The 26,778-nt window shown below is 34.9% G+C and overlaps 2 protein-coding genes and 1 pseudogene across 2 annotated transcripts; all 3 read left to right on the plus strand.

The window, feature by feature from the left end:
• The first annotated feature begins 1,356 nt into the window (after positions 1–1,356).
• Positions 1,357–2,363, plus strand: LOC131395410 (olfactory receptor 5T2-like; annotated as a pseudogene).
• Positions 2,364–14,479: 12,116 nt separating this feature from the next.
• On the plus strand, positions 14,480–15,421 carry LOC131395734 (olfactory receptor 8J2-like). Its single transcript, XM_058527569.1, has one exon. The coding sequence runs from the start codon at positions 14,480–14,482 to the stop codon at positions 15,419–15,421; it is 942 nt and encodes a 313-aa protein (XP_058383552.1).
• A 10,201-nt stretch (positions 15,422–25,622) lies between these two features.
• Positions 25,623–26,558, plus strand: LOC131395735 (olfactory receptor 8K3-like). Its single transcript, XM_058527571.1, has one exon. It carries the CDS (start codon positions 25,623–25,625, stop codon positions 26,556–26,558), a length of 936 nt encoding a protein of 311 aa, XP_058383554.1.
• Positions 26,559–26,778: the final 220 nt, after the last annotated feature.

Raw genomic sequence — 26,778 nt, forward strand, 5'->3', positions numbered from 1 at the left:
AATAATGTGCACAATATTTTTTGCAGCAGATTATGTGCCCTCAAGACTGACTCAAATTTCCTGTGGGTGGGTATATAAAAAACTAAAATAATAATAACAATAAGTAAATCCAATAAAATCTATCCTTCAACTTGTGCTATATTGTGGGCTAATAATTGAAACTTTGGATTCAAATATAAGTTTGATTCCTAGTGTGTTTGACAATGGGATTATCCAGGAAAGATTTTTGCTCTGTCTTCTCTCATTCTTTCTACTTTTTTGCTGGTAAATACCAAGTTCTATGTCTTGATGTAAGCATTGTTTATTTTTGTTGTTACATTTTAATCACTGTTTTTTATGAACAACTTTAATTGCGACTCAAGTAATAATCTAGTTGTTATTTAACTGGATCCACAGTAAATAATATCTAAACAAGTATAATACCTCCAAAAAATCATATATTTTTTTCAGAATAGTTCTTCCCTTTTTCACCACTGTTTTTGAGGGAGTTGAAAAGCATATAGATTTTAGATATCCAAAAGTAATAAATATGACCAATTGTCAAAAATGGGCAATGTAATTCTTAGAATTTGAGAAATAAATTTCAATGAAACATGTCAAAAATGGGCAATGTAATTCTTAGAATTTGAGAAATAAATTTCAATGAAACATAAGTTGTCCTATAATTGCTTAATTCAATCATGGCTCATCATCCTGAACTAAATATTGATTAGTTCTTTAAGATATACCCAAAAAGATCTAATAGAGTTAGAAAATGTTTAGAGATTAGCTCATAAAACGTTACAATCCAGGAGACTGCGATTCTGTACAACCAATCTAATTATGCACACTATATTTAACATAATTGTAAAGATTCAATTTTAACACATTTTGTCTTCTAATATTTACTCCAATATTGTAAAATAAAATTTATTTTCTCATTCTACAGGTGAGTAGATTGTCACAAATAATTTTACACAATTTCTGAACGGTCTAGAAGGCTGATGCTTTATTCCAATTCTCCGTACACTGCCATCTATCTCACCTGTTTGGATGACAGAGAGAATTATTTTTTAACCAATCACTTGTCATTTTAATGTGTTTTCATATGAAAACAGCTAATAGAATACAGTGATAAATTAACCAGTTGACTTGATGGCTTTAAAAATTACATGAATTCAGCCAGTGAGTGAACACCCATGTTTTCCATTTGATTCTGCAGTGAGTGGAATGAACACTTGAACCACTGTCTTGTCACTGTTTCCTTATCCACGACCGGGAAATTATACATTGCCAAAAAGTAAATATGAGCACATAGCTCACCTTCCCTTGAGTCACAATATTCAGTCACAATATTGTTTATTCTCTTTGTAGTAAATGAATTACAATTTTGTGAATATTTCAAGATTGTCCCATGAGGTGTCAACAGGAAGAATGTCGCTGAAGTTACTATATTTGTACTGAAAGGCTTCACAGACAATCTTGAGCTGCAGATCATCTTGTTCTTCCTGTTTCTAGCCATCTACCTATTTACTCTGATGGGAAATTTAGGACTGGTTTTATTAGTCGCTGGGGATTCCAGGCTCCACAGCCCTATGTACTATTTTCTGAGTGTGTTATCATCTGTGGATGCCTGCTATTCTTCAGTAATTACTCCAAATATGTTAGTAGATTTTATGTCAAAGAATAAAGTCATTTCATTCCTGGGGTGTGCAGCACAGATGTTTCTTGCTATTACTTTTGGGACCACAGAATGCTTTCTCCTGGCTGCAATGGCATACGATCGCTATGTAGCAATCTACAACCCTCTGCTGTATTCAGTTAACATGTCACCCAGGGTCTATGTGCCACTCATCATTGCTTCCTATGTTGGTGGAATCTTACATGCTACTTTACACACAGCGGCTACTTTTAGCCTCTCCTTCTGTGCATCGAATGAAATTAGACATGTCTTTTGTGATGTCCCTCCTCTCCTCGCCATTTCTTGTTCTGACACTCACACAAACCAGCTTCTACTCTTCTACTTTGTGGGCTCTATTGAAATGGTCACTATCTTGATTGTCCTGATCTCCTATGGTTTCATTCTGGTGGCCAATCTGAGGATACATTCTGTTGAAGGGAGATGAAAAGTCTTTTCTACCTGTGGCTCTCACCTAACCGGAGTGTCAATTTCTCATGGCACAGTTCTTTTCATGTATGTGAGACCAAGTTCCAGCTATGCTTTGGATCATGACATGATAGTGTCAATATTTTACAGCATTGTGATTCCCATGCTGAATCCTATTATCTATAGTTTGAGGAACAAAGATGTAAAAGAGGCAATGCAAAAAATGTTTAGGAAAAAATGGTTTCTCAATAAAGTATATGTTCACAGTAAAAATTAAATTTAAAAAATTGAGAGTGCTGATCTGTGCCTCAATAAGAAGAAGATATGATGAAAATATTTTGGGTTATTAACGTATTTTTGTTTTCCTGGATTCTTTAAAATGAAGATTATAGTCAATCCTTTATATAAGCTATATTTCTATGCAGAAAAAAACAGTATCATCATTTTGCTTCTTAATATGTTCCTATTGACATATGTATACGCACATATATGTACATATATATTCATGTAGAAGCTACTTTGATTGATATAACACAAATGCACACACACAGGCATACATGTATTTAATCTTTACTTTAGAATATTATATATTGTTTTCTTTCATCTATATATAACTCAAATATATAGGATCTAATAATTGCAAATATAAATAGCATTGTATCTGACTAGGTTGATCAAATACCATCTAATCAATAGCAAAACCACAGTTCACATAATGTCAGACCACTTTCCATGGAGGCATTAGTGTCTGACTCCAGTTCAAAGCACTCTGCTTCGATCCTTAGATCTATGTATTGGCACCAATCCAATCATTAGTTGTGGTTCGAGGACCACAGAAAATGTGTTCAAATTCCTGGCGTCATTGCCATGTTGATTTGTGAAGGTGCATTTCTTCTTATTTTCTTATTAATCCAGATCATGGGCATTAAACCCATCTTTAGTTTCTCACAGAAAACAAAGTCTAGGTATTAGCACTTATGAAGATTATAGTTAAACTCAAGAATAATGAAAGAAAAGCACAATTCAGAGAATAAGGCATACCTGGCAGGCAGATTGAGCTCTTCCCACAACTAAGCCCTGGCCTGTTTTTATGGGGTTCCTTAAGACTTGGCTCTGACTCAATTTCTAGTTCTCTTTTCCTTTGATCCCTACCCCTCTGTGATGCCCTTGCAGATCCCAAGCTCCTCGGTGCCCCAACCAAGGACCAAGATGCAGAGGAGAGTCTCTCCTATGTGCATGTTTTAGCCCTGCATCCAGCAGACCTCATGTTCATTGCAAAGATATGTCTCCCTCAAAGGTAATTTTAAGTTGTAGTGTTTGCCCTTCCTTCATTTTTATTTTTTACTTTTTAATTATTACTTTGTGAAAATTCACTCTCTTCCTCAAGGGATATCATTGTTTAATTCCAAAAAGACATTCTCCTTAGAATTAGAGACCAACCTAAGGATATTTCCCTAGTTTGGGATTATTAAATTTAAACAACAGCTCAAGTGTTCTTATGCAGAACATCTCTTACCATCATATCTTCCTACCACAAGTTCTCTGCCTTTGTTTTCTCCAGTTTGAAAAGTTCTTGCCACTGCTGTTCAAATGATTCCTTCCTTCAAATGTCAAAATTAAACCCTGGTCATTGATTCACTATTCTTGCATACCAAACCATGCAAACGGGGACTGACGTTGTGTGTGTGTGTGTGTGTGTATGATTCAGCATTGAAGAGATCTTTCAACGCAACTTAAAATCACAATGATAGATAAATTTTATGCTTTAAAATTTTAAAGGTCTGAATGAAACAAATAGTTACAAATATAGTAAAAGAAATAACCATAGACTCAAGAAAATAGACATAATTATACATCTGTTTAATTAATAAATAATACAGTAAAATCGTATAGAACTATGGACAAAGAATACACACAGACAATTCATAAGAGAAGAAAACTCTTTAGGCCAATGTTTGAGACAAGCAGGAAGCTAGATATGACCTGGGAGCAAGGTCGTTCCACCAGGTCAGCGTCCTAATTACTGGGCAGCGACTCTTCGGACGTGCAACACTTCCCTCGACCCTGACCCAGAGTAGCCCCAAGCCTCATTATACCTGTATTTGCATTGCAGTTTTGACCCCCCTTGTGGGAGATCACTGCCATAACAGTTCTGGATATGCCTATGTAAGGGAAAATATCTCCTCCTGACATGGGGGTGGAGACAATGTCCCAACTGGTCCACATTGCAAGACCCTCACCCGCCCCCAGGACCCCACATTCCAAAGCCACCAACCACCATAACTTTGGTGCAGTTGCTCACCGGAAGCCTGTTCGCCCCTCCCCTTGGGGGTGCACTTTTGCTTTGCTAATAAATCCTCCTTTGTCAAAACTTCCCCTGTGTATCCTCTTTCAAATTCTTTTGTGTCTGTGGACCAAGAACCTGGGACCCCACCGCACCAATCTGGCTGGTGCCAGTGACTCATACACTTTGTTTTAATAACGATCTGGAAAATGTGAATGTAAAATGACATAAAACACTCTTTCATACACACAAGCCTGACAAAAATTGAAAAGTCTGGGACTACCAAGGGTTGATGAGAAGATGGAGTAAGGAAATATTCCTAATCTGCTGTGGGAGTATAAAAGTTACAACTACTTTGGGAAACCATTTTTAAATGTCTAATAAGTTCACATTGCCAGCAAAATCAGGGAACCATATATGGCTAAATGAATTAACATGGGCAAGACCAAAATCATACATCTGAGTAAAAAAAACTTTACATTCAGTATATCATATAGATTAATTAAAATATCTGCAAAATTATAGTGTTTTATTAATGAGTACTTAAGTATATCGTTAAGCAATTACAACTTAAGTACGAATGACAAATTGTAGATAGTGTTTATCTCTGGTAAAAAAGATAACTTGAGAGGATCAGGGCCAGGATTAATAGGAAGAGGAAGGAGAGTACAAAATGTTTGACCTTTATAAGAAAAGAAATTTTATGAAAAAAGTAAAAGTCTAGTATGAATACCAAAAATCAATTTTATTCCTACTTAACATTCACTATGAAAAACAAGTACGTTTTAATTTAGGAAAATGCATAGTTACATTGTTAATATTAAAGTTAATAGATTCTCTTTAGTTAAAGTTTTTTTTTGAAGTTGAGTAATTTGCAAATGCAAACTGATATGACTATACCAAATCTGAAACTTCTACAAAACAAAAGATATCATAAACAAACTGAAAATACAACTATTTTGTTGCATATAATAGACCAAATTTATTATCAAGAATACATACAAATTATATGGAAAAATATAAAATCGAGGACTTCCTTAAAAAAGACACACAATTAACAAAATTTGAAATTATATTTAAATTTATTTTTAATTTATTGAAGTAAAATTCACATACTATAATATTAACCATTAAAGGGGCACATATGTATGGTGATGGATAAAAATTAGACTACTGGTGGTGAGCATGATGTAGTCTATACAGAAATTGACAACAATGTAAAACTGAAATTACACAATGTTGTAAACCTTTATGATCTCAATAAAATAATTGAAAAAAGAAATAAAAGGAACAATTCAATAGCAATTATTGCATTCACAGTGTTGTGCAACCACACCTCTATTTAATTCCAAAACATTTCTCCTCATTCCTCCCTGCTCTCCAGCCCCTGGCTACCACCAATCTGCATTCTGTGTCTATGAATTTACCTACCCTGGATATTTCAGATAAATGACATCATACTGAATGTGACCTCTTGTGCCTGGCTTCTTTCACTTAGCATAATGTTTTCAAGATTCACATCTGTTGCAGCATGTATCACTTCATACTTTTTATTTTATGTTATCTTAGTTTAGTTTAGTTTATTATTTCATTTTATTGTGTTAAGAACACTTAACATTAGATTTACCATCTTAACAAATATTTAAGTATACAATAGAGTATTGTTAACTGTAGGCAGCGATGTTGTACAACAGATCTTTAGAGCTAATTTATCTTGCATTATTGAGACTTTATGTCCATTGATTAGCAACTCCTAATTTCCCCTCTACCCCCAGTTTCTGGCAACCATCATTCTACTTTCTGATTATGAGTTCGACTATTTTAGGTAAGTCATTTAAATGAAATTTGTAGTATTTGTCCTGGGACTGGCTTATTTTCCTTAGCATAACATCCTCAAGGTTCGTCCATATTGTAGTATTTCCTTGGCAGAATTTCCTTCTTTTTTAACGAAAATATTATTCCATTGTATGTATATACCACATTATCTTTATCCATTCATCCACTGATGGACCTTTAGGTGGTTTCCACATCTTGGCTTTTGTAAATAGTGCTGCAACGCACGTGGGAGTGGGAACAGCTCTTCAAGATCCTCGTTTCAATTATTTTGCATGAATATCCAGAAGTGGAATTGCTGGCTTAATTGGTAATTCTATTTTTAATTTTTTGAGGAATATCCATGCTATTTTACATAGCAGCTGCACAATTTTGCATTTTCACCAACAGTGTACAAAAGTTTCAATTGCTTCACATCCTCATCAATATTTGTCTGTCTTTTGTTTTTTATAATAGCCATCTTAACAGGTATGAGGTGATATCTCATTGTGATTTTGACTTGCCTTTCCCTAATAATTAGTGATTTTGAACTAGTGATTTTGAACATATTTTCATACACTTGTCTGTCAATTATATATATTGTTTGGAAAAATGTCTATTTAAGTCTTTAACCATTCTCAAATAGGGTTATTAGGTTTATTTTCCTACTGAGTTGTAAGATTTCTTTATGTATTTTGGAAATTAACGGCTTATCAGATATGTCATTTGTAAGTATTTTTTCTCATTTGCCAAGTTACCTTTTCATTTTCTCAATTATTTCCTTTGCTGTGTATAAGGTTTTTTTTGTTTTTTTTTTTTAATTTGATGTAGTCTCACTTTGTCTATTTTGGCTTTTGTTGCTGTGCTTTTGGTGTCGTATCCATGAAATCATTCCCAAACCCAATGTCATGAAGCTTTTCCCTTTTGTTTTTTTCCAGGAGTTTTACAGTTTCAGGTCTTTAAGTCTTTAATCCACTTGAGTTGATCTTTGTGTATGGCCTAAGATTGGGGTCCAATTTCATTCCTTTGCACTTGGCTTCCCAGTTTTCCCATTACAATTTATTGAAGAGACTATCTTTCCATATTGTATACTCTTGGCTCTTTTGACAAAAAAATTATTGACTGTATATGCATGGACTCTATTCTGTCCCGTTGCTCTATGGGTCTGTGTCTATGTCAATGTCATATTGTTTTTATTACTATAGATTTGTAATATATTTTGAAATTGGCAAATGTGATGCCTCCAGTTTTGTTCTTCTTGTTCAAGGTTGCTTTGACTATTCGTGGTCTTTTGTAGTTCCATATTAGAATTATTTTTCTACTTCTTGGAAAAATGTCAATGGGATTTTGAAAGGGATTGCACTGAATCTGTAGATTGCTTTGTGTAATATGGACATTTTAACAATACTGTCTTTCAATTTATGAACATAGGATATCTTTCCATTTGTTTGTGTCTTCCTTAATTACTTTCATCAATGTTTCATAGTTTTCAGTTTTCAAGTCTTTCACTTCCTTAGTTAAGTTTATTCCTAAGTACCTTATTCTTTTTAGTGCTATATTTTATCCCTTTTATTGACTAATAATATACCATTGTGTGCATATATTGGAATTTGTTCATCCATTTATCTGTTGATGGACATTTGTTGCCATTCCACGTTTTGGTTATTGTGAATAGTAATGCATAGACATGTCCTTGTTTGATTATCTGCTTTCAACTCTTTTGAGTATATGTCAAGGTTGGAATTGTGGGGTCATATGGTAATTCTGTGGTTAAGTTTTGATGAACTGCCAAAATGTTTCCCATAGCAACTGAACTATTTTATATTTTACATTTTCACAAGCAATGCATGAGTGAATCAATTTTTCCATATCTTCATTAACTTTGCTATTTTCTGTGTTTTTTTTTTCCATCCTAGTTGGTGTCAAGTGGTATCTCATTGTGGTTTTGATTTACATTTCCTTAATGATTAATGATGTTGAGAATCTTTTCATGTGTCTATTGGCCATTTGGATATCTCTTTGGAGAAATTTCTATTCAAATCCTTTGTCCATTTTTTAATTGGTTTATTTGACTTTTGTTGTTGAGTTGGTGGAGTATTTTATATAGTCTAGATATTCAACAACTAAGAAATATTTATTATTTGCAAATATTTTCTTCCATTCTGTATTTTGTCTTTTTATTCTCTTGATAACACCCTTTGACACACAAAATATTTAATTTTGACGTAGTCCCAATTATCTATTTTTTTCTCTTGTTGCTTGTGATTTTGGTGTCATGTGTAAGAATCCACTGCCAAACCCAAGGTTGTGAAGATGTACCCCTTTATTTTTTCTAAGAGTTTTATAGTTTTACCTTTTATGCTTATGTTGTTGACTATTTTGAGTTAATTTTCATCTACAGTGTGAGTTAAGAGTTTGACTTCATTAATTTACATGTGGATATTCAGAAGTCTCAGTAGTCTAAATTCATCAATATTCAAAGCAAAACCATAATAGTATACCATTGTTTCTTTTGATTTAGCAAAATTTGTGTTGCTTACCATTATTAAAAGCAGCTAAAGATGTGAGTAAATTCCCCCAAATTCTTTCTAAGGATATAAACTGGTAGAATTTATTTAGAAACGTCTTTGTTGTGTCTACTAGATTTGAAAATATTTGCATCATATGACCTAATAATTTTCAAGTATCATCCAAGTATATAGACTAGATGCATTATTGTATGTGAGCAAAATGAGGAATAAAATTATGTGAACTACATTGTTTTTCTTAACAGAGAAGACTCAGGAGTAACCATAATGGCCATCAAGTTTAAATGCATGAAACCAATCCATAGCAATCAAGATAATTAAATCTCCAAATCTTATGTATGAGCAAAAATATACATATATATGCCAATTACAAAATAATGTGAACATCATAAATCCACTATGCACGGAAGGACAAATACTGCACCATGCCATTTATACGAGGTATGTAAAATAGTCAAACATATTGAAACAGAGAGTAGAATGGTGGTGTCTGGAGACTGGGAGAAGGGCAAAATGGGAGCAATGCAATAGCTATAAAGTTTCAGTTATGCAAGGTAATTGTTACAGAGATTTTTTATACAACATTGTGCCTATAGTTAGCATTACTGTATTGTACACTTAAAAACTTTTAAGAGTGTAGATCTCTTGTTAAGGTGTTCTTACCACAATGAAAAAATAAAAAGATTTGGAAAAACAGAAAAAGATTGCAATAGTTAATAGTTGTTGCTTCTAGATGGGGTAGAGAGAATGGGAATGGGGGAGGTTGGGTCAGTGCAAATGTAGCTTATATGTAGTTATGTATTACTTTAAAATAATAAATCTCATAAGATATAACTATTGTTTAATGTGGGTGATGGAAATATGTTCTCTATAATATCGTTTGTGTTTGTGTGTGTGCATATGTGTGTATGTGTATGTATGTAGACATGTATGTGTGTGTTTCTTACAAATATTTTGAAAAGTGAAATTTTGTGATCCAATAATGGTTCTGTCTTAGAATTTCATCTGCTTGACCAAGGTAAATTTATTAAATAGCATTCTCAAAACCGAGGAATTGGAAAGTACTTATTTTTTAATAAATAATAGGCTTTAAATGAGAGATCAAGCTGTAATATGAAGCATCAATAACAATTAAAAGTATAAAAGCAATAGTTTTTTAAAAGATCTTTACAGTATTATGGGAATGATAAATAGATGAGGAAGTTGGCAGAGCTGATGAGGGAGTGAAAGCATTGTTAGCTGAGCATGGTACGGACTGTCATTCATCATGTGAGAGACAATATACAAAGGCCATGACAGAGGAAGCAACAACATAACCTTCACGTGGATATTTGGACTCTGGGAAGAACCTCAAGGATTTAAAATCATTGTAAGGAGTAACAAAGTTGGTAAAAAACTTTTTAATTTCCTCTTTATTGTCCACAATTTGTCTGTTGCTTCCTTAATTTTGGAGCCTAGAATATGCAATATCCTTCTTAGATATTGGAACACCGAGGTGAAGAAGCAAAAGTTGTCTCCTGCCCCAAAGTAGTGAATATTCTAGAGAATCATATGCAAGTTGCCACTGTTTCTTTATCAACGTTAAAATCACATTAAAGATAAATTACAACACTGGAAATAAAAACCTCATATTTCATTTAAGAATTTCAGGATGTATATTGTATTCATTCATTCACTAATTCATTGTCCATTCGATCAGCCTGTCAACAATCTTTTGAACATCAATTCTTTCCTGGATATTACTCTAGAAGCAATTAATCCAAAAGCAAACTATTTAGACATAAACTCTTTTCAGTTACAAATCTTATAGACTAGAAAATACAACACAGAAATTAAAACAAAAAATGTTATCAGTGTTTAATTATAATATTTATATATGCTTGAGAAAACATCACAAGATTATATGAAAAAATATATTTTCCATCCAAATAATTTTCATTAATAACTAGAAATAGGACAAATATATGATGGGCGCCTTATGAATTTCAATAACAAAATTGATATTCAGTCTTCTTACAATCATTTATATTTTGAATTTATGTTGCCTGTTATCTGATTTTTATGGAAAATACACCAAGGCTTGTTCTTGACACAAAAATGGAGGTTTTGCATTCAATTTTATTCCCAATATTCACATGAAAATTGAACATTGGGGCCAGAATCCAGTGCTTTCTAACTGTTGGATTTTCTTCCGTCCCAGGGCCAGCAGCAGCACTTCCTAGGAAATATAGAGGTACAATTCAACACAAACAAGTGAACGGAAGGTAGAATCATTGCATGTGATTGTTATTCAATGTGATCATCTAAGAGAGTCCCTGGTCTATCTCCACATTTTTCACTTTTTGGATGAAATTTTGAATGGAGACTCAACTAATGAGCATTCCATTTGTCTCTCTTTCCCTGGGGAATTGGACTTTTATCTGGGAATTCTGGTTCTCCTGTTCAGGGACTGGGGCCATAAACAAACATATTTCAGTGTGAAGGTCTTCAGGGATTCAGACACTTGTAAAACCCTTTGGCATACTTCATGCAGCAGCTGTAAGAGTGGCTCTCAGCAGATCTCTGGGTACAGGTAGGCTAAACCAAATAATTTCCTTATTACTAATTCTGAATGTGAAGACCAAGTGTCTTGGAAGCTTTATCAATCCAATCAGACTGAGGACTGAAGTGATATCTTCTCTGTTCTCTTTTCCTAGACTCAACTCTCTGCCCACTGATTGCTAAGAGATAGTGATGGAGATATGACTTAAACAGCAGTGTCCAGCATCCCCACTGATGAATTACAAGCTTGAGCATTTATACAGGACAATGAATAGTCATTAGAGGGATTATATTTCACCTTAGTATAAAGAGGAATGTTGTCTGCCTTCGAACTGGCAGAATTGACGGAGGTTTTAGACCAGATAAGAGGCTTCTTAATGGACTTTAAAATATAGGATTCTATGTCTCCAAGAAAGACTTACTAGATGCCTTAACTTCAATAAAAACAAGTTTTTATTTTGCCCAAGGTGCTAAACCCTAAGGTAGAAAGATGCCTGTGTCAACAGTCAGTCTCTATGTTGCTGGCAGGCACTGACAGTTCATATCAAGATGCAGTTTGTCCCTAACACAACCTGGGTTTAAATAAGTTTCAGACAAATTCTACAGTTAGAGACCAATGGAACATACTCTTGACATCATTTCAAAGGCTACTTAAAAATTAATTTGCAATACTATTTTTCATCCAAATTGTAACATAAAATGATTATCATTAGGTTTCAAGTTTTATTTACTGAGAATTTATTATTTTGGTAGACCTGTAAAATATTTCTTTTCAGAAATGAACTTGAAAAAAATTATATGTAAAAAATTAAAATAGCTCTTATCAGGAACAAATGCAAAATCAAATAAGAGTCTGAAGAAAGAGGAGAAAATTGGGTTCTACAGAAACTTTATTTCAGTGACATATACTTACTGAAATTAAAAGCAACCCTAGCTTTGCCATCAGTCATATTTCAGTAGAAGAGGGGATTAATAATAGGTAAGGATAAACAAATAGAACCAGCCCTGCTGATCTAGGGGATAAGATTCAACACTCACCACCACAACCCTGGTTACATTCCTGGTCAAGGAACCACATCACCCATCTGTCGGTTGTCATACTGTTGCAGCTATGTGTTTCTGTGATGCTGAAAGCTATGTCACCAGTATTTCAAATACCATTAGGGTGCACCCATGGTGGGAAGGTTTTAGCAGAGCTTCCAGATTAAGACAGACCAGGAAAAAGGACCTGGGCCCCACTTCCAAAAAAATTGGCCAGGAGAACTCTATGAATAGCACTGGAGCATTGTCTGATACAGCACTGGAAGGTGAGAGGATGGTGAAAAAACAGGACAGGCTTCCACTCTGCTATACACAGTCAGCAGGAGTCAGGAATAGACTTGACAGCATTAGCAATAAATACACAAATATTTTCCTTTTCAAAATATAATCATCCAACATTCATAGTAGACAATCAATAATCACTCTTGTTGATGCTCTTTTTTTGTTCTTGTTAAATTAAGGATAAGTTTATTACACATATCTCAGAGTGAAACACGCACTGAATTGCTTTATGTGTAGCAAACAAAGATATTTTGATCCAAGTCAGTGGTGTCACAATGTTTTCTATCAAAAGCTTACCTATACATTTCTTTCTAGATGCAGTGGGACATGAGATAGCTGCTGCAACACCATCAGATCAGCTCCAGATACACATTTGATGTAGGGAATAAAGCATCTGTAAATTAAAACAAACACACGCCACCGATTTATGAGAGAATCAGGTTGCGGGAGAGCACAACATGATTTGTTTGTTAAACATATAGCTAGATAGCATGTGTCCCAATATTTTGAATATAAAATGAGTTACTGGCACTGAAATAAGTAACCAGATTAAAAAATCATTCAAAACACACTAATAACAATAGCTACTGATACCAATTATTTTGCGTTCATTGTTACCAGGCTTTGTGCTAGCTAAACTATGTGTGTGCATTATCTCATTTAATTCACACAACAGAAGAACAGAAACACTTGATAGAAATCACACAGCTGATCGTTGGTGGACTAAGAACCAACTGACAACTAATCAACCAAACCAGCAAATAAAACACATAAACCCGTGAAACCCTGCCGTTATCCTTTACCCTTTGAGTAACTTATTCTCATCGAGTCTCAATTGTCTCATCAGACATAGAAGTAGTTATATCCATCTTCTAGGACACTCCTGCAGAATAATGAGATCATTATTTCAAATGCCCAGCATAGTTCTGGGCATAGAGAATGCTAAATACTGATAGCACTCTCCCCCACTCATTTCTCTATACAAGTAAAAAAAAGTGATCAAACTGTAACAAATTAAAACTATAAATAATATTTTTAAGCAATCAAAACAGATTTTAAACAATTTTAAAGGAAAGAGGTATAAGCTGGGAAGGAAAGAAAGGGATGCCAGAACAAAATAGTAGAGGAATCTGGGCAACTAGAAGTCAGAGGCATAGGACAGGACTGGCTTGTTTGGCAGAAGAAAGAAAATGTGATAAAATCAAGAGGATTCAGAGTTTCTGAATGATACTAAGGAGGAACAGTACTGAGGTATACTCTGTGTGTAGCTGCAGCAGAGTGGGGTGGTAGAAACTAATAAGGAAAAACCCAGCATAATGAAAATGTTTCCCACAAAAATATTGAAATTCCTATGGAAGATGACAAGGTATGGGCTGGAGAGAACGCCTGTGACAGTTCAGAAAAAAATAACAGGAAGTCACTGACTCATCCATTTTTTATAGGTAGCTCTCTTTTACCACTGCAAACATACACACACACAGAGGCATCTGTGTGTATATGTAAATATATACAGACACACATATGCATGCATGTATATATCTTCATGTAATATCACATATTAATATGATTAATATATGCATATAAATATTAGTGCATAAATAATATAAAAATTAATATATATTCATCCAATATAAAATATATCCAACAGTGAATATAGAAAATAGTAACTTGGTCAAACAGTTCTAAGATTCTGAGATTGGTCTCTGGAAAGTTTATATTTCTGAATTTCATGAAAGGATGGAGAGAAAAACACTTAAGATCTGAAAATTTTAAGTGTTTGTGAACAAAAATAATTTTATTTTAAATGAAACATTTAACAATCTGGCATCTAAGAGAGAAAATCAATTTTACCATCTATTAATCTCTTTCCACTTTCCCCATTAAAAGATGAAAGCAATAAAATAAATGGCTCCAGGGAATCAAACTCGGGTGACTGAGTTCATCCTCGTGGGAGTCTCGGACCATCCAGACCTCCAGACCCCACTCTTCTTTGTGTTCCTGGTCATCTATGGGCTGACTGTGGCCGGGAACCTGGGCATCATCACTCTCAGCAGTGTTGACTCTCGACTTCAGATCCCCATGTACTTTTTCCTCTGGCACTTGGCTGTCATCAATCTTGGCAATTCTACTGTCATTGCCCCTAAAATGCTGGTTAACTTCTTGGTTTCAAAGAAAACTATATCCTACTGTGGATGTGCAGCCCAACTGGGTGGATTCTTAGTTTTGATTGTGGCTGAGATTTTCATGCTGGCTGCAATGGCTTATGACCGCTATGTGGCTATTTGCAACCCCCTGCTCTACATGGTGGTGGTGTCCCCACAGATCTGCCTTCTGCTGATGTCCCTCACTTACCTCTGCAGTCTGACCACAGCACTGACTGTCTCTTCCTGTGTCTTCTCGGTGTCATATTGCTCTTCCAATGTTATCAACCATTTTTCTTGTGATAACTTCCCTTTGTTAGCATTATCTTGTTCTGATACCTATATTCCAGAAACTGCTGTGTTTACCTTTTCAGGGACCAACTTGTTTTTCTCTATGATTATTGTTCTAATATCCTACTTCAACATCGCCCTTGCCATTTTGAGGATACTTTCCTCAGAGGGGCGACAAAAAGCCTTTTCCACCTGTGCTTCTCACATAATGGCTGTCACTGTCTTCTATGGGACCCTTCTCTTCATGTATTTGCAACCAAGGACCAATCATTCATTGGATACTGATAAAATGGCCTCGGTATTCTATACCCTAGTGATACCAATGCTGAATCCCCTCATTTACATCCTAAGGAACAAGGCTGTGAAGGATGCATTGAAGAGATTCCTGATAAGCCATGCCAGTTGTTCAAACTAATGTGAATTTAAAACTAGAACTATCTTCATTTAAGGGTTTTCATTTACTCCTGAAAATCCTACTGTTAAGTGAAGAAGCAGTAAATAGTTAAAATGTCCATAAATTTCAATGGAAAGAATATTAATCTTTTTTATCCCAATCCCAAATACCCAATTTTATCTACAGAAAAATACCTTAATCGACCAAAGAAAACACACTTATATAGGTAATAAACAATAATTTGAAAGTAAACACATTTTAAAATAAAATGTAAGTTACTAAAGGGTTTTTATAATTTCTAAACAAGGAAGAGAGAGCCTGAGACCAGTTGGTGGAGGAACGTGAGAGTCACTTCCTGGAAGGTCGTCAAGAGTCAGATCATTTTGGGGGGCTGGCCTGGGGGCGTAGCGGTTGAGTTTTCACAGTCTGCTTTGGTGGCCCAGGGCACTCTGGTTCAGATCCTGGGCACGAACCTACTCACCACTCATCAAGCTGCACTGAGGCCGCATCCCACATAGAAGAGCTACAAGTCTACAACTATGACACACAACTGTGTACTAGGGCTTTGGGGAGCAAAAAGAAAAAGAGAAAGTTTGGCAACAAATGTTAGCGCAGGGCCTATCTTCAAAAAAAAAAAAAAAGAATCAGATGATCTTCCTTGCCACAGATAACTTTTGCTCAAATATTAATGCTTCATTATTTTTTGCAACATTTTATCCATAAATTTCTCAACCTTTTTGGACTCATTGTGCTTAAAATAAATTTATATCACAGAAAAAATAAACTTTTAGGGGAAAAAAAAACTTGAAAAATGCTTAGATATACACGGAAATAGGACATGTGGCAAAATAGACTAAAAAAATATATAAAAGGATATTCTATCTTTTTATCCCTCTCACTTGGTGCATGTACACAAAGCAAAATGTTGACATTCATCCCAATAGAAGGTATAATTAATTTTGTCCATATCATATTCTTGTCCAAAAATGGCTGTGTGGAATTAATTGTCTTTTTTATGAAATCATAACAACAAACATCATATCTTTTAACACTTTTATTTAGTGTGATTTTGGAGTGAAAAGTTATTAGATAAAAAAAAGTCATTGTCCTCAAAGTCACACCAATTCTCAAGGGCACTCATGGCCAAAAAAAAGTCAACAGTCATTATGTGCCCTGTCTCTGTCTGTACATGTAATACACTACTAAATGGAGTGAGGGAGAGTGGACAGGACATTGAAGTAAAGATAACAGAAATTGTCATGATTTCAGAATTTTTTTTATTCAAAAGTAAAATTGAGGAATTTTAAGGTTTCCAATAGAGATCTGCTTGTCCCTGAGGGTCTAGATAAGTTTGGTTTTAGCAGCTATTGCCCTCTCCCTGGAAGTCCACAGGCCTTTAGTCCAGTTGTCTGCATTGTCATAGGTCCCACCTATCATGATTGCTTTCCAAAGGGCTATTTCCACAAGCCACTTCCATGGAAATGAAAAAGTCCTTTCAAAGAAATCCTTCAAAAAAGAAGAAAACTTCACTGCACACATACAGGGAAGGAGGCAAAGTAGAGGTTTATATTAAAGCACCATGCCGCCTTACTCTTAGAGTAACTTAACTGTGCACCACAAAAGAAGTTTCCACTTGCTTTTCTTATTTCTTCCTCCAGCCTTAAACCATTATACTGGCTTCTCTCTCTAACTCCTTCTTGTCTCTCCTTTCTTTTCTCTCTGCGTGTCAATTAAAGGCTATAATTTTTTTCTTTCTTTCTATTAAACACAGCTATTGCTTTATGAAGCTTGAGATCTTTTTATGAATTATACCCTCAGTTGTCATCTTCTATTCCAAGCTTCTGTCCAGGATTGGCTTTGACTCTTTCAATACTTATAAAGGCATTTCTATAAACAACAACCATTATCTTGGTTGGAGAAATTATGTTGAGAAAAACAGCTGAGATAACAAACTCTTTACCTCTTCTCACAAAATGTACATGAATTTGGGTTAACTAAAATATCAAACTAAATATTAAAATATATAATATGATATATAGTAATAATAAAATATCAAAATATCTACTTCTTAAAAAGCAGTTCTAACCACAAAAACTATTTGAGGTATAATGGTCAGAGGAGGTTACTAATGATTTTAGAAAAAATACTTCATAAAATGTATATTTCAAAGACCTAATAGAATATAATACTGAATGATAAAAGTTATTAATGTTTACACAACTATAAAAGTGGTTAATTTAAGACATAGATTCATGAGATTATATTATATTAATTTAAAATACTTTATGAACTATCTAAGTTAGAAACTTTCATATTAAGATATGGGGGCTTAAAATATTGAAGCCTTGACCACTGAATAATCAATATGACTGCAAACAAACAGTTCCTTGATTGTGGAGGCATCTTCATTTCCGTTGTAATCGCTTTTCTCATTGGTTGCTTTCTCTCTCACAATTTTTCACCATTTTATCAACATTTTATGGTTCAACAATAGGAAACTATAAGCTCTAAAACATAAATGCTCAGTGGAATGCCATTCAGGACAAACCCACAGTGGTGAGAGAATGGCTTACAGAAAGAAAGAAGCTGTGATACCACAACTTACTTCAAGGAGGATGAGAAATAGTCTAGCCATGTGTGTCAGTTTTGTGTGTCACTTGACTAGCTACTTCATCAGTATTATTCAAAACTGTCCATCTTATCACTATTATAGACATTAAAATATTAAAACTAAATTACAATCATGTGTTTATCTGTCTCTGTTATAATCTTTGAACTTCTTGGTTGAAATGGATTGTACTTGATGCATCTTTCTATTTCAAATCCAAACCAATATTTGGATTATTTTAAAAAAATAATACATTAAGACAAGTAAAACAATTTTAGCTCTATAAAGTTAAATCTCAGTTAATTAATTATTACAATCCCTTACTATATGTATAAACAATACATATTCATAAGTTGGATATCCAGAGTAGGAAATTCTTGTGTTCTGATGGTAAAATGTATATAGATAAAAAAAAAACCTGGATCCATACTTATTTAAATGAATTAAAAGTGCTTATTTTTCCATATCAGGGACCCTCTCCGGGAGATATTTCACACACTGTTTCATTCATGGATCAGTGAGGACCAAGAGTTGGTAACTAACTAAATGCCTATTCCTATGGGAACAAGCGTATATTAAATGAAAGCAGAGCCATATGATAACAACAGATGTTAACAAAATATTGGTGCGCGTGTAGTAAAATGAATATACTTCAGAAACATACAGTTGAGTGAGAACATTCAGGTATCAAAATGAGTTATATAACAGCATACATGTAGACATTAAGACATACATTATATTTACTTTATAAGATTGTGTTCCTTTTTAAGGGCATATATCAACTTTGTAGAGGAGGTACCCCTGTGGGGAAGGGAAATTGACTCGGGGATGGGAAAATAGGACTGATGATGATTATGGGATACGGCATTAGGGTATCATTACCCCAGCTTAAGTCCTTTAAGTCACACACACAAAAAATAAAAATAAAAGTTACACACACATTCAGAATTTTTATTCCTTCCAAATCTTTTATAACACTATAGAACATGTTTAAAGAGTTTTGTCATCATCCTTAGGCATAAAACTTGAGAAGAAGATATTGTGGAAAATGGTGAAAGTTGAAGTAATTTGGGGGTGATTAAAGAATGTATCCAACAAATAAAATACTTACATCCAAATATTTGAGTGGATGAAGTAAAAGTAATAACAAAGGAAAGAAGGTGAATTGTATATAAAAGAACATTTCCTCAGTAGGAAATTCACAGGTACCCTGGATAATTAACAAAGATCAGAGGCATCATTTCCTGTTCTCACACGCTTTGGGAATAACCAAGAAATCGCATTCAAGCCCGCAAGGGACAGTCAAGCCCCGAAAGGAGTGTCTCAAAGGGAAGAGAAGCTTAAATTCTTCCAACTGCAGTTTGGTTATTAATCATGTGAGGGAACCAGACTCATTCTCGCTTTGGGTGAGTAGATGGCACTGATTATCGTTATTAGTAGATGACTATTTTTGATGGCTGTCTTCAATTTAAATTGTAGATATAAGTATAGTCACCAATGCCAGACTCAATACATTTCCCCATGTATATTAATAATCTCTTTTCAGAACTATGTTTTCTGGAGTAATGATATGTTTTTGCCATTATTATCATGTTCATTGAGGGTAGTAAGAGATCTAGTTTCTCTTCATTATTATTTCTGTATTTATACTGGGATTCTAGACAAAAAACATTCTGAAGGGGGAGTATTTTTTGAAAGCTCCACCAAGAATGTCGTCTAAGCAAAGATGCTGCTCATCAGGTCAGGGTTATTGGCGCCTAGGGAGCGTCTATGCCTCAGAGGGTAATAGTTTCTGATAGGGCTTCCAGTTATCCAGTCATATGATACCATCATTATCCCTTACTATCATGCATCCATAAAGCATCATTTGTGCTATAGACGTGTGGCCTCATTTTGCTAGTACCGTAAAAGAGACTGAGATTGTCAGAGTGTAAATTCTGCCAAGAGCAGACCCTGAGGCAAGGACTTGATGTTTATTTGGTAGATGTCTATCTGGTATATGATGCTTATTTGGTAGATGATTTCAGGAAGCAAAAATGAATAGAGAATGTGAGACCAAGAAGGAAGGAAGTTAATAGACAGCAATAAAGTGTAGATGACTGCTGTAAGCAGCTAAGGTTCCATCACTCAAGATGCTTTGAAGTATCCTTCAGAGCTCTTCTAGGAATTGTCCAAAAGAAGGCTAGGAAAGCTTGGGTGTTTATCAACCTGTCCCTTACCAGTTGAGTACTCCTCCTTGACACATTAAATCTCAGACACTTCCAAACTGCCTTGCATATGTTCTGAGTAAGCTTTCAAGACACTTTGCCCTCAGGAAAAGAAGTAAAACACTTGAGATGGGAAGCTGCCAGCATGCCAGAAAAAGTCTGCTATGGCTGTAGGCCAAGTCAGAGGTGGCCCAAAACAAGAAGATATGGGGAGACAGATGTGTCTGATACAGTGATATTTGCAAAGGTAAGATGATGGCAAAGCCAAAATAATATAAAATAGACTTTTTCACCTAGGCTAATATGTTCCCAGCACGACAATACTAAGATGCCTTTGTCCCTACTATCTTTGTGTTCAATTTGTTTTCATTTGGACAGTGAGGCTAAAGACTTTGAAGTATCTCCTTACATATTCATAGTGGGGGCAAAACCAAGTTTAAAGTCAACACAATTAAAGAGTCAAGGAAGATCAATCCTTGGAAAAATTATTAATTGGCTACATGTGTTCTATTTTCATTGTTGGCGAACTTACCACACCTTAAACACTTCGTCATCCAAGGCTTGTGTATTCCCTTTCCTCTCTCACGATGTACCTAAATGTATGAAGGGAAATTTTTTTCTTGATCTGTTGTCCTTCATGTTATAAATTGCACATGCCACAAGTGAATAACAAAAATTATATTTGAAGGATGGGAAGAGGAGGGTAGGAGACCTTCCCATCCCTCTGCACAGGTCCCGGTTATATGGCACAGGTACAGCGCAAACCATGTCACTCAGCACACAAAATTTTGCCCACATGTTTGAGAATCTAGCATAACAGGATGTAATTATAATCAAGTACACTTTTTAAAAGTTTTCAGTGATCATGACAAGCTGCATAATAATGGTTTGGGGATTGGCATTGAATCCTGCAGCTGGTGAATATAACTCTGCAGATCTTAAGTTACAAAATTCTGGTATTCACATAGTGGGATTGGCCAAGTAGCACATTTAGTCAGGTTTCAAATTGTAATTAGAAAAGATTTCTATTGATTTCATATCCTCCACTAATGCCACTTTATTGCAGAGTTAGTGTCCCCTTATGGAGTTAATGCAGTGTGTTTTAAACGATAAGGGGTGGAAACATATATAAACACTCATGGCCTTACTAGCAGTGTTGGATGGGAGAAGTATGGGTAAATTTAAATTTTATAATTTAAAATAATAGTGCGCATATTTCTGCTGATGCTAACTCACCCAAAGACTGCTGAGTCTGACATATTTATAGAGCCATTCAATATCCTTCCTTCTTTTGCTCTCCTTCATTCTGTCTTTCCCTGCTTTGAATGGGAAGACAATGGGTTGGTAAATGACCAACCCATTTACTTCAGTTGAGGCTATTTGCAAAATCTTACAGAATACTTAGTTGAGTTTGGGTATTTGCATAGGAGGACATCCTTAGGCTTCAGATCCATTCCCCAAGTCCTAGTGTAGTTCTGGAGTTTGAGGTTCGTTCAGATAAAACGTATCTGCCTCGGTTTCCCTGTTTCTTTCCAGGCAGTGCTTGGGTAGGGGTGGTGGTGGGAGGAGCACATAAATTATCAACACAGTTGTGTTTCAGAAGATCTCCAGGGATTTGTAAAATCACAACACTGTGATGTTGGAATGAAGAGGTTGGCCAACTGTACAAACTGCTGTGGAAAATTTATTATTTTGGGTATAACTTTTTGTATCTTAAAGCGTTACACTTTGCCATTTTCTTTTTTTGGTTACTGCTAATGAATGTTTATTTTTACTTTTTTGTTGATATTTTGTTAATATTGTGAATAGATTTTTGCATAGAGCAATTTCGTGAGGCAGATTTAATCCGCCAGATTAATCTTGAATTTCTGTTCTGATTTTCTTGAAATTTCTGCTTTTTTAGAGACATCCAGAGGTTTTAGTTTTTAATGCTATAAGAGTTTAAACATTTTCTTATAGCCTTAAGTTCTTGACAGGTCTAGGATTGATTTTTATATGGATGAACTAAACATCCAAATTCATCATCTTCTATAGGGATAATCACTTTCTCAAGCTACATTTATTGAGTAGACCATTATTGCCTCACTGTCCTAATATGCCACCTCTGTCATACACTGCAGTTGTGTACAATTATGGGTCTTTTTCTGAGTTCTCTATTCTGTTCCACTGATGTATTTGTCCATCCTTGTGCCAATGCCACATTGTCTCAATAACTCTGGCTTTATTAGTTTTAATACTTGGTACCTCAGGTCTTTTCAAAGGTTTCTTGCTTATTCTTTATAATTTGCATTTCCTAAATGCATTTTAAATCAGTATCAAATTCTACAAAAATCTCCTAGTGAGATTTTGATTGGAAAGGAATTGAGCAAATAGATTAATTTGAGCAGAATTGACATTTTTATAACACTGAGTTGTGCAATCCAGGAAAATAGTATTTCTATCAATTTATTTAAAACTTCTACAATGTTTCTAAATAAAACTTTAATTATTCTCCTTTTAAGAGTAAGTTATCTGATTTTTATAAGATTTTCTATCATTATGAAATTTCCATTTTAATCTTAATTTTTATTGTTTTTGTCCTATCTAAATCGTATTACTTCATCTATTCAAATGCTTATATTATGTTTCCTAATTCAGTCTATGTGGTGAATTATGATTATAGATATTCCAGATTAAACTATTCAGCCAAACATGGATCAACCCAGCTTGAATATAATGTACTGTAATTCTTATACATTTTTAAAATAGTTATCAATAATATATTAATATTGTTTACATCTATATAAATGAAGTGCTAGGCCTGAATACATTGTTTTTTATTATATATGCATATTTTAATCAGGATTTTTCTGGATGAGTTGCAGTGTGGTTCATGTTCTTTAAACTCTGAAAGTGTTTATCATAAATATGGATGATCTTTTTCCATGAAAGTTTGGAAGCACCTGCCTTTAAAACAATCTGAAGGGGAAAGGAGTTGGGAAAGTAGAGGTAGAGAAAATGCAGTCGCTACATTAAAATATGTTCATTCAAAACATTTCATGTATTCTTGATGGAAGCTGAAATAAAGGTATAAGAATAATATTCTAATTGAAATATAGTGCATATACTCTCTTTCTATCAATGCCATATCCAATTGGCTTTATGTGGATCAACTAATTTTCTGTCCTGCTTATATACATTTAAACAGTACAATTTACATTACACTCTGGTTTTACACTCTAATGTAAAATTTGAGTGAATTTTCACACGAATCACTCAATATCATATTCCCCCTCATTGCCCGCGACTTTATCTTTCACCCTTAGAAGTCATACAACAATATTGTTTTCCAGCCCATGAGGCATTTGAGATAGCATTCTCTACTTTAGCGTGATGTTTCTCTTTGTTGGCTAAGCATATTCATAGTAGTTTACTAGATGATTTTAGGTGGTACATTAAGAAATGTGGGTTTTTTTTCATTTTTTAAAATTTTTTATTTTATTTATTGATTGATTTTTTTATTTTTTTAACTTTATTTATTTTTTTCCCCCAAAGCCCCAGTAGATAGTTGTATGTCATATCTGCACATCCTTCTAGTTGCTGTATGTGGGACGCGGCCTTAGCATGGCCAGAGAAGCGGTGCATTGGTACGCGCCTGGGATCCAAACCCGGGCAGCCAGCAGTGGAGCGCACGCACTTAACCGCTAAGCCACGGAGCCAACCCCATGTTTATTTATTTTTTTAATTGATGTTTTAATAGTTTATAACATTGTGAAATTTTGGGTTGTACATTTCTGTTTGTCCATCACCATATATATGTCTCCCTTCACCTCTTGTGCCCACCCCCACCTCCATTGCCCCTGGTGCCACAATACAGTTTTCTCTGTCCACGTGTTGGTTTACGTTCCACATATGAGTGAGATCATACAGTGTTTGTCTTTCTCTTTCTGGCTTATTTCACTTAACATAATACCCTCTAGGCCCATCCATGTTGTTGCAAATGGGACAATTTTGTCTTTTTTTATAGCTGAGTAGTATTCCATTGTATATATATACCACTTCTTTTTGATCCAATCATCAGTCAAAGGACACTTAGGTTGCTTCCACATCTTGGCTATAGTGAATAATGCTGCAATGAACATAGGAGATTCCTCAAAGAATTAAAAATAGAAATACCCTATGATCCAGCTATCTCGTTACTGGGAATCTATCCAAGAAATTAGTTTTAATAATTTTTTTACTTAAAATGTGTTAGAAAAATATACCCACAGCATTAAACCCATCATTTCAGAGATATTAGTGCTAAGGTCAAAGCAAATGTGGGGACACCTGCTGATTATTCTTTCTCAGAATGAATAAATTATAGATACAGGCCTTACTTGGTATGTAACATAGTAAAAATCAGAAACCTCAAAAATCAGCAAACAAGTACTGAAATTTCAAATACACTGTTCTAGAGGAAATAAAAGAGTTATTTTTGTGCATTAGAGTGGACATGTGGGGGACTTTTGCGTGGTAGTTAAATTATTTTCTATGATTGTAAAAAATCATTAAACAATGTTTAAAACTCATAACAGCATAACAGAATGAGAATATAATTTAAAACATCAAATGGATAGTGGAATGAGAATACCACTTAGATGTGTGGGATCATAATGAAGATGAGTAAATCGAAGTCTATTAAATAGGTTAACTGTGGTTTTCTTTGGAGATTGGGACTGAGGGTGCTGGGACAAGAAGCAGAGGGCTATTCCTTTTTCTTATATTTCCTTCTAAAACTTGATATGTTTTAACTAATTATATGTATTTTAAATGAAAAACATTTTTGAAAAAATATCAGGATTCTCACTCTAGGCCAAACTTTTCTAATGTTATATTGTTGACAGAACCATACAAGGACGGTATATACCTTGTAATGAGAAGCAGTATGTGACACAAAAAATAAAATGGCTACTATATATCTTAGGCAGTAATGGTTTCTAAATTTGGTTCTAGGTTTAATGATGGGGGTGAGTCTTATTTTAAATCTCTCCAGCTAGGGGGCTGGCCGGTGGTGCAGCAGTTAAGTGTGCACACTTAAGTGTGCAGCTGGCCCAGAGTTCACAGGTTCAGATCCCGGGTGCTCACTGACTCACCACCTGTCAAGTCATGCTGTGGCAGCGTCCCATATAAAGTGGAGCAAGATGGGCACGGATGTTAGCCCAAGGCCGATCTTCCTCAGCAAAAAAGGAGGAGGATTGGCATCAGATGTTAGCTCAGGGCTGATCTTCCTCACGAAAAATAAATAAATAAATAAATAAACTTCTCCCGCTAGAAAAGATTAGATTTACCTTACACATAATTGCTTTGCATACTAAAAGTTTAACTGATGATAGCTCCTGAAACCCAATGACTCTTCTGATGGTTCTTCCCACAGTAATTTTCCATAATGGCCTGGATGGACAACCACAATCACACAGTGCTGAACGAATTCATTCTCATGGGAATCACAGATCGCCCTGAGCTGCAGGCTCCATTATTTGTGCTCTTCCTCATCATCTACATCATCTCAGTGGAGGGCAACTTGGGCATGGTCATCCTCACCAAGATGGACTCCAGGCTACAAACCCCCATGTACTTTTTTCTCAGACATCTGGCTTTCATTAATCTTGGTTATTCAACAGCTGTGGGACCCAAAATGTTGGTAAATTTTGTAGTTAATCAAAATACAATCCCCTATAATTGGTGTGCTACACAGCTAGCTTTCTTCATCTGGTTTATCAGTAGTGAACTTTTTATTCTGTCAGCAATGGCCTATGACCACTATGTGGCCATCTGTAACCCTCTGCTCTACACAGTCATCATGTCACAAAGGGTATGTTGGGTGCTGGTAACAGTCCCCTATGTCTACAGTGCCTTTCTGTCTCTGATAACCACCACAGGGATTTTTATGTCCTCCTTCTGTGGCTATAATGTCATTAGTCATTTCTACTGTGACAGTCTTCCCATGTTAACTTTGCTGTGCTCAAGCACGTGTGAAATTGAGTTGATGATACTGTTCTTTTCAGTATTTAATTTAGTTTCCTCTCTTCTTATAGTCCTTGTATCCTACATACTGATCCTTGTCACCATCCTCAGGATGAACTCTGCAGAGGGCAGGCACAAGGTCTTCTCAACCTGCGGATCTCACCTGACACTGGTAGTTGTATTATATGTGACTCTACCCTTTATGTACATGCAGCCCAAGTCCAGTCATTCCTTTGATACTGATAAAATGGCCTCTGTATTTTACACTTTGGTTATACCCATGCTGAACCTCATGATCTACAGCTTGAGGAACAAAGAGGTAAAAGGAGCCCTGAATAGGATATGGAAAAATCTGTGAAACTCCCTGTATAAAGTTCAGTATAGAATGTATATACAATAAATTAGGTTCTAGACAACTGTTAATTATACATAACACGACTTTAGGAGGCAGTAATGTGTAAAAGGCGTGGGAAACTAGAAATGTTTTTCTTATTTTCCACTTAGAGATGTTCAAGCAGTGATCATCCTTCTGGTATCAACTTTGATCTTGTCCTCAATTTTCAGTACAAGAGACTGAA

The sequence above is a fragment of the Diceros bicornis genome, chromosome 31 (assembly GCF_020826845.1).
Source record: "Diceros bicornis minor isolate mBicDic1 chromosome 31, mDicBic1.mat.cur, whole genome shotgun sequence".
Lineage (NCBI taxonomy): Eukaryota > Metazoa > Chordata > Mammalia > Perissodactyla > Rhinocerotidae > Diceros > Diceros bicornis.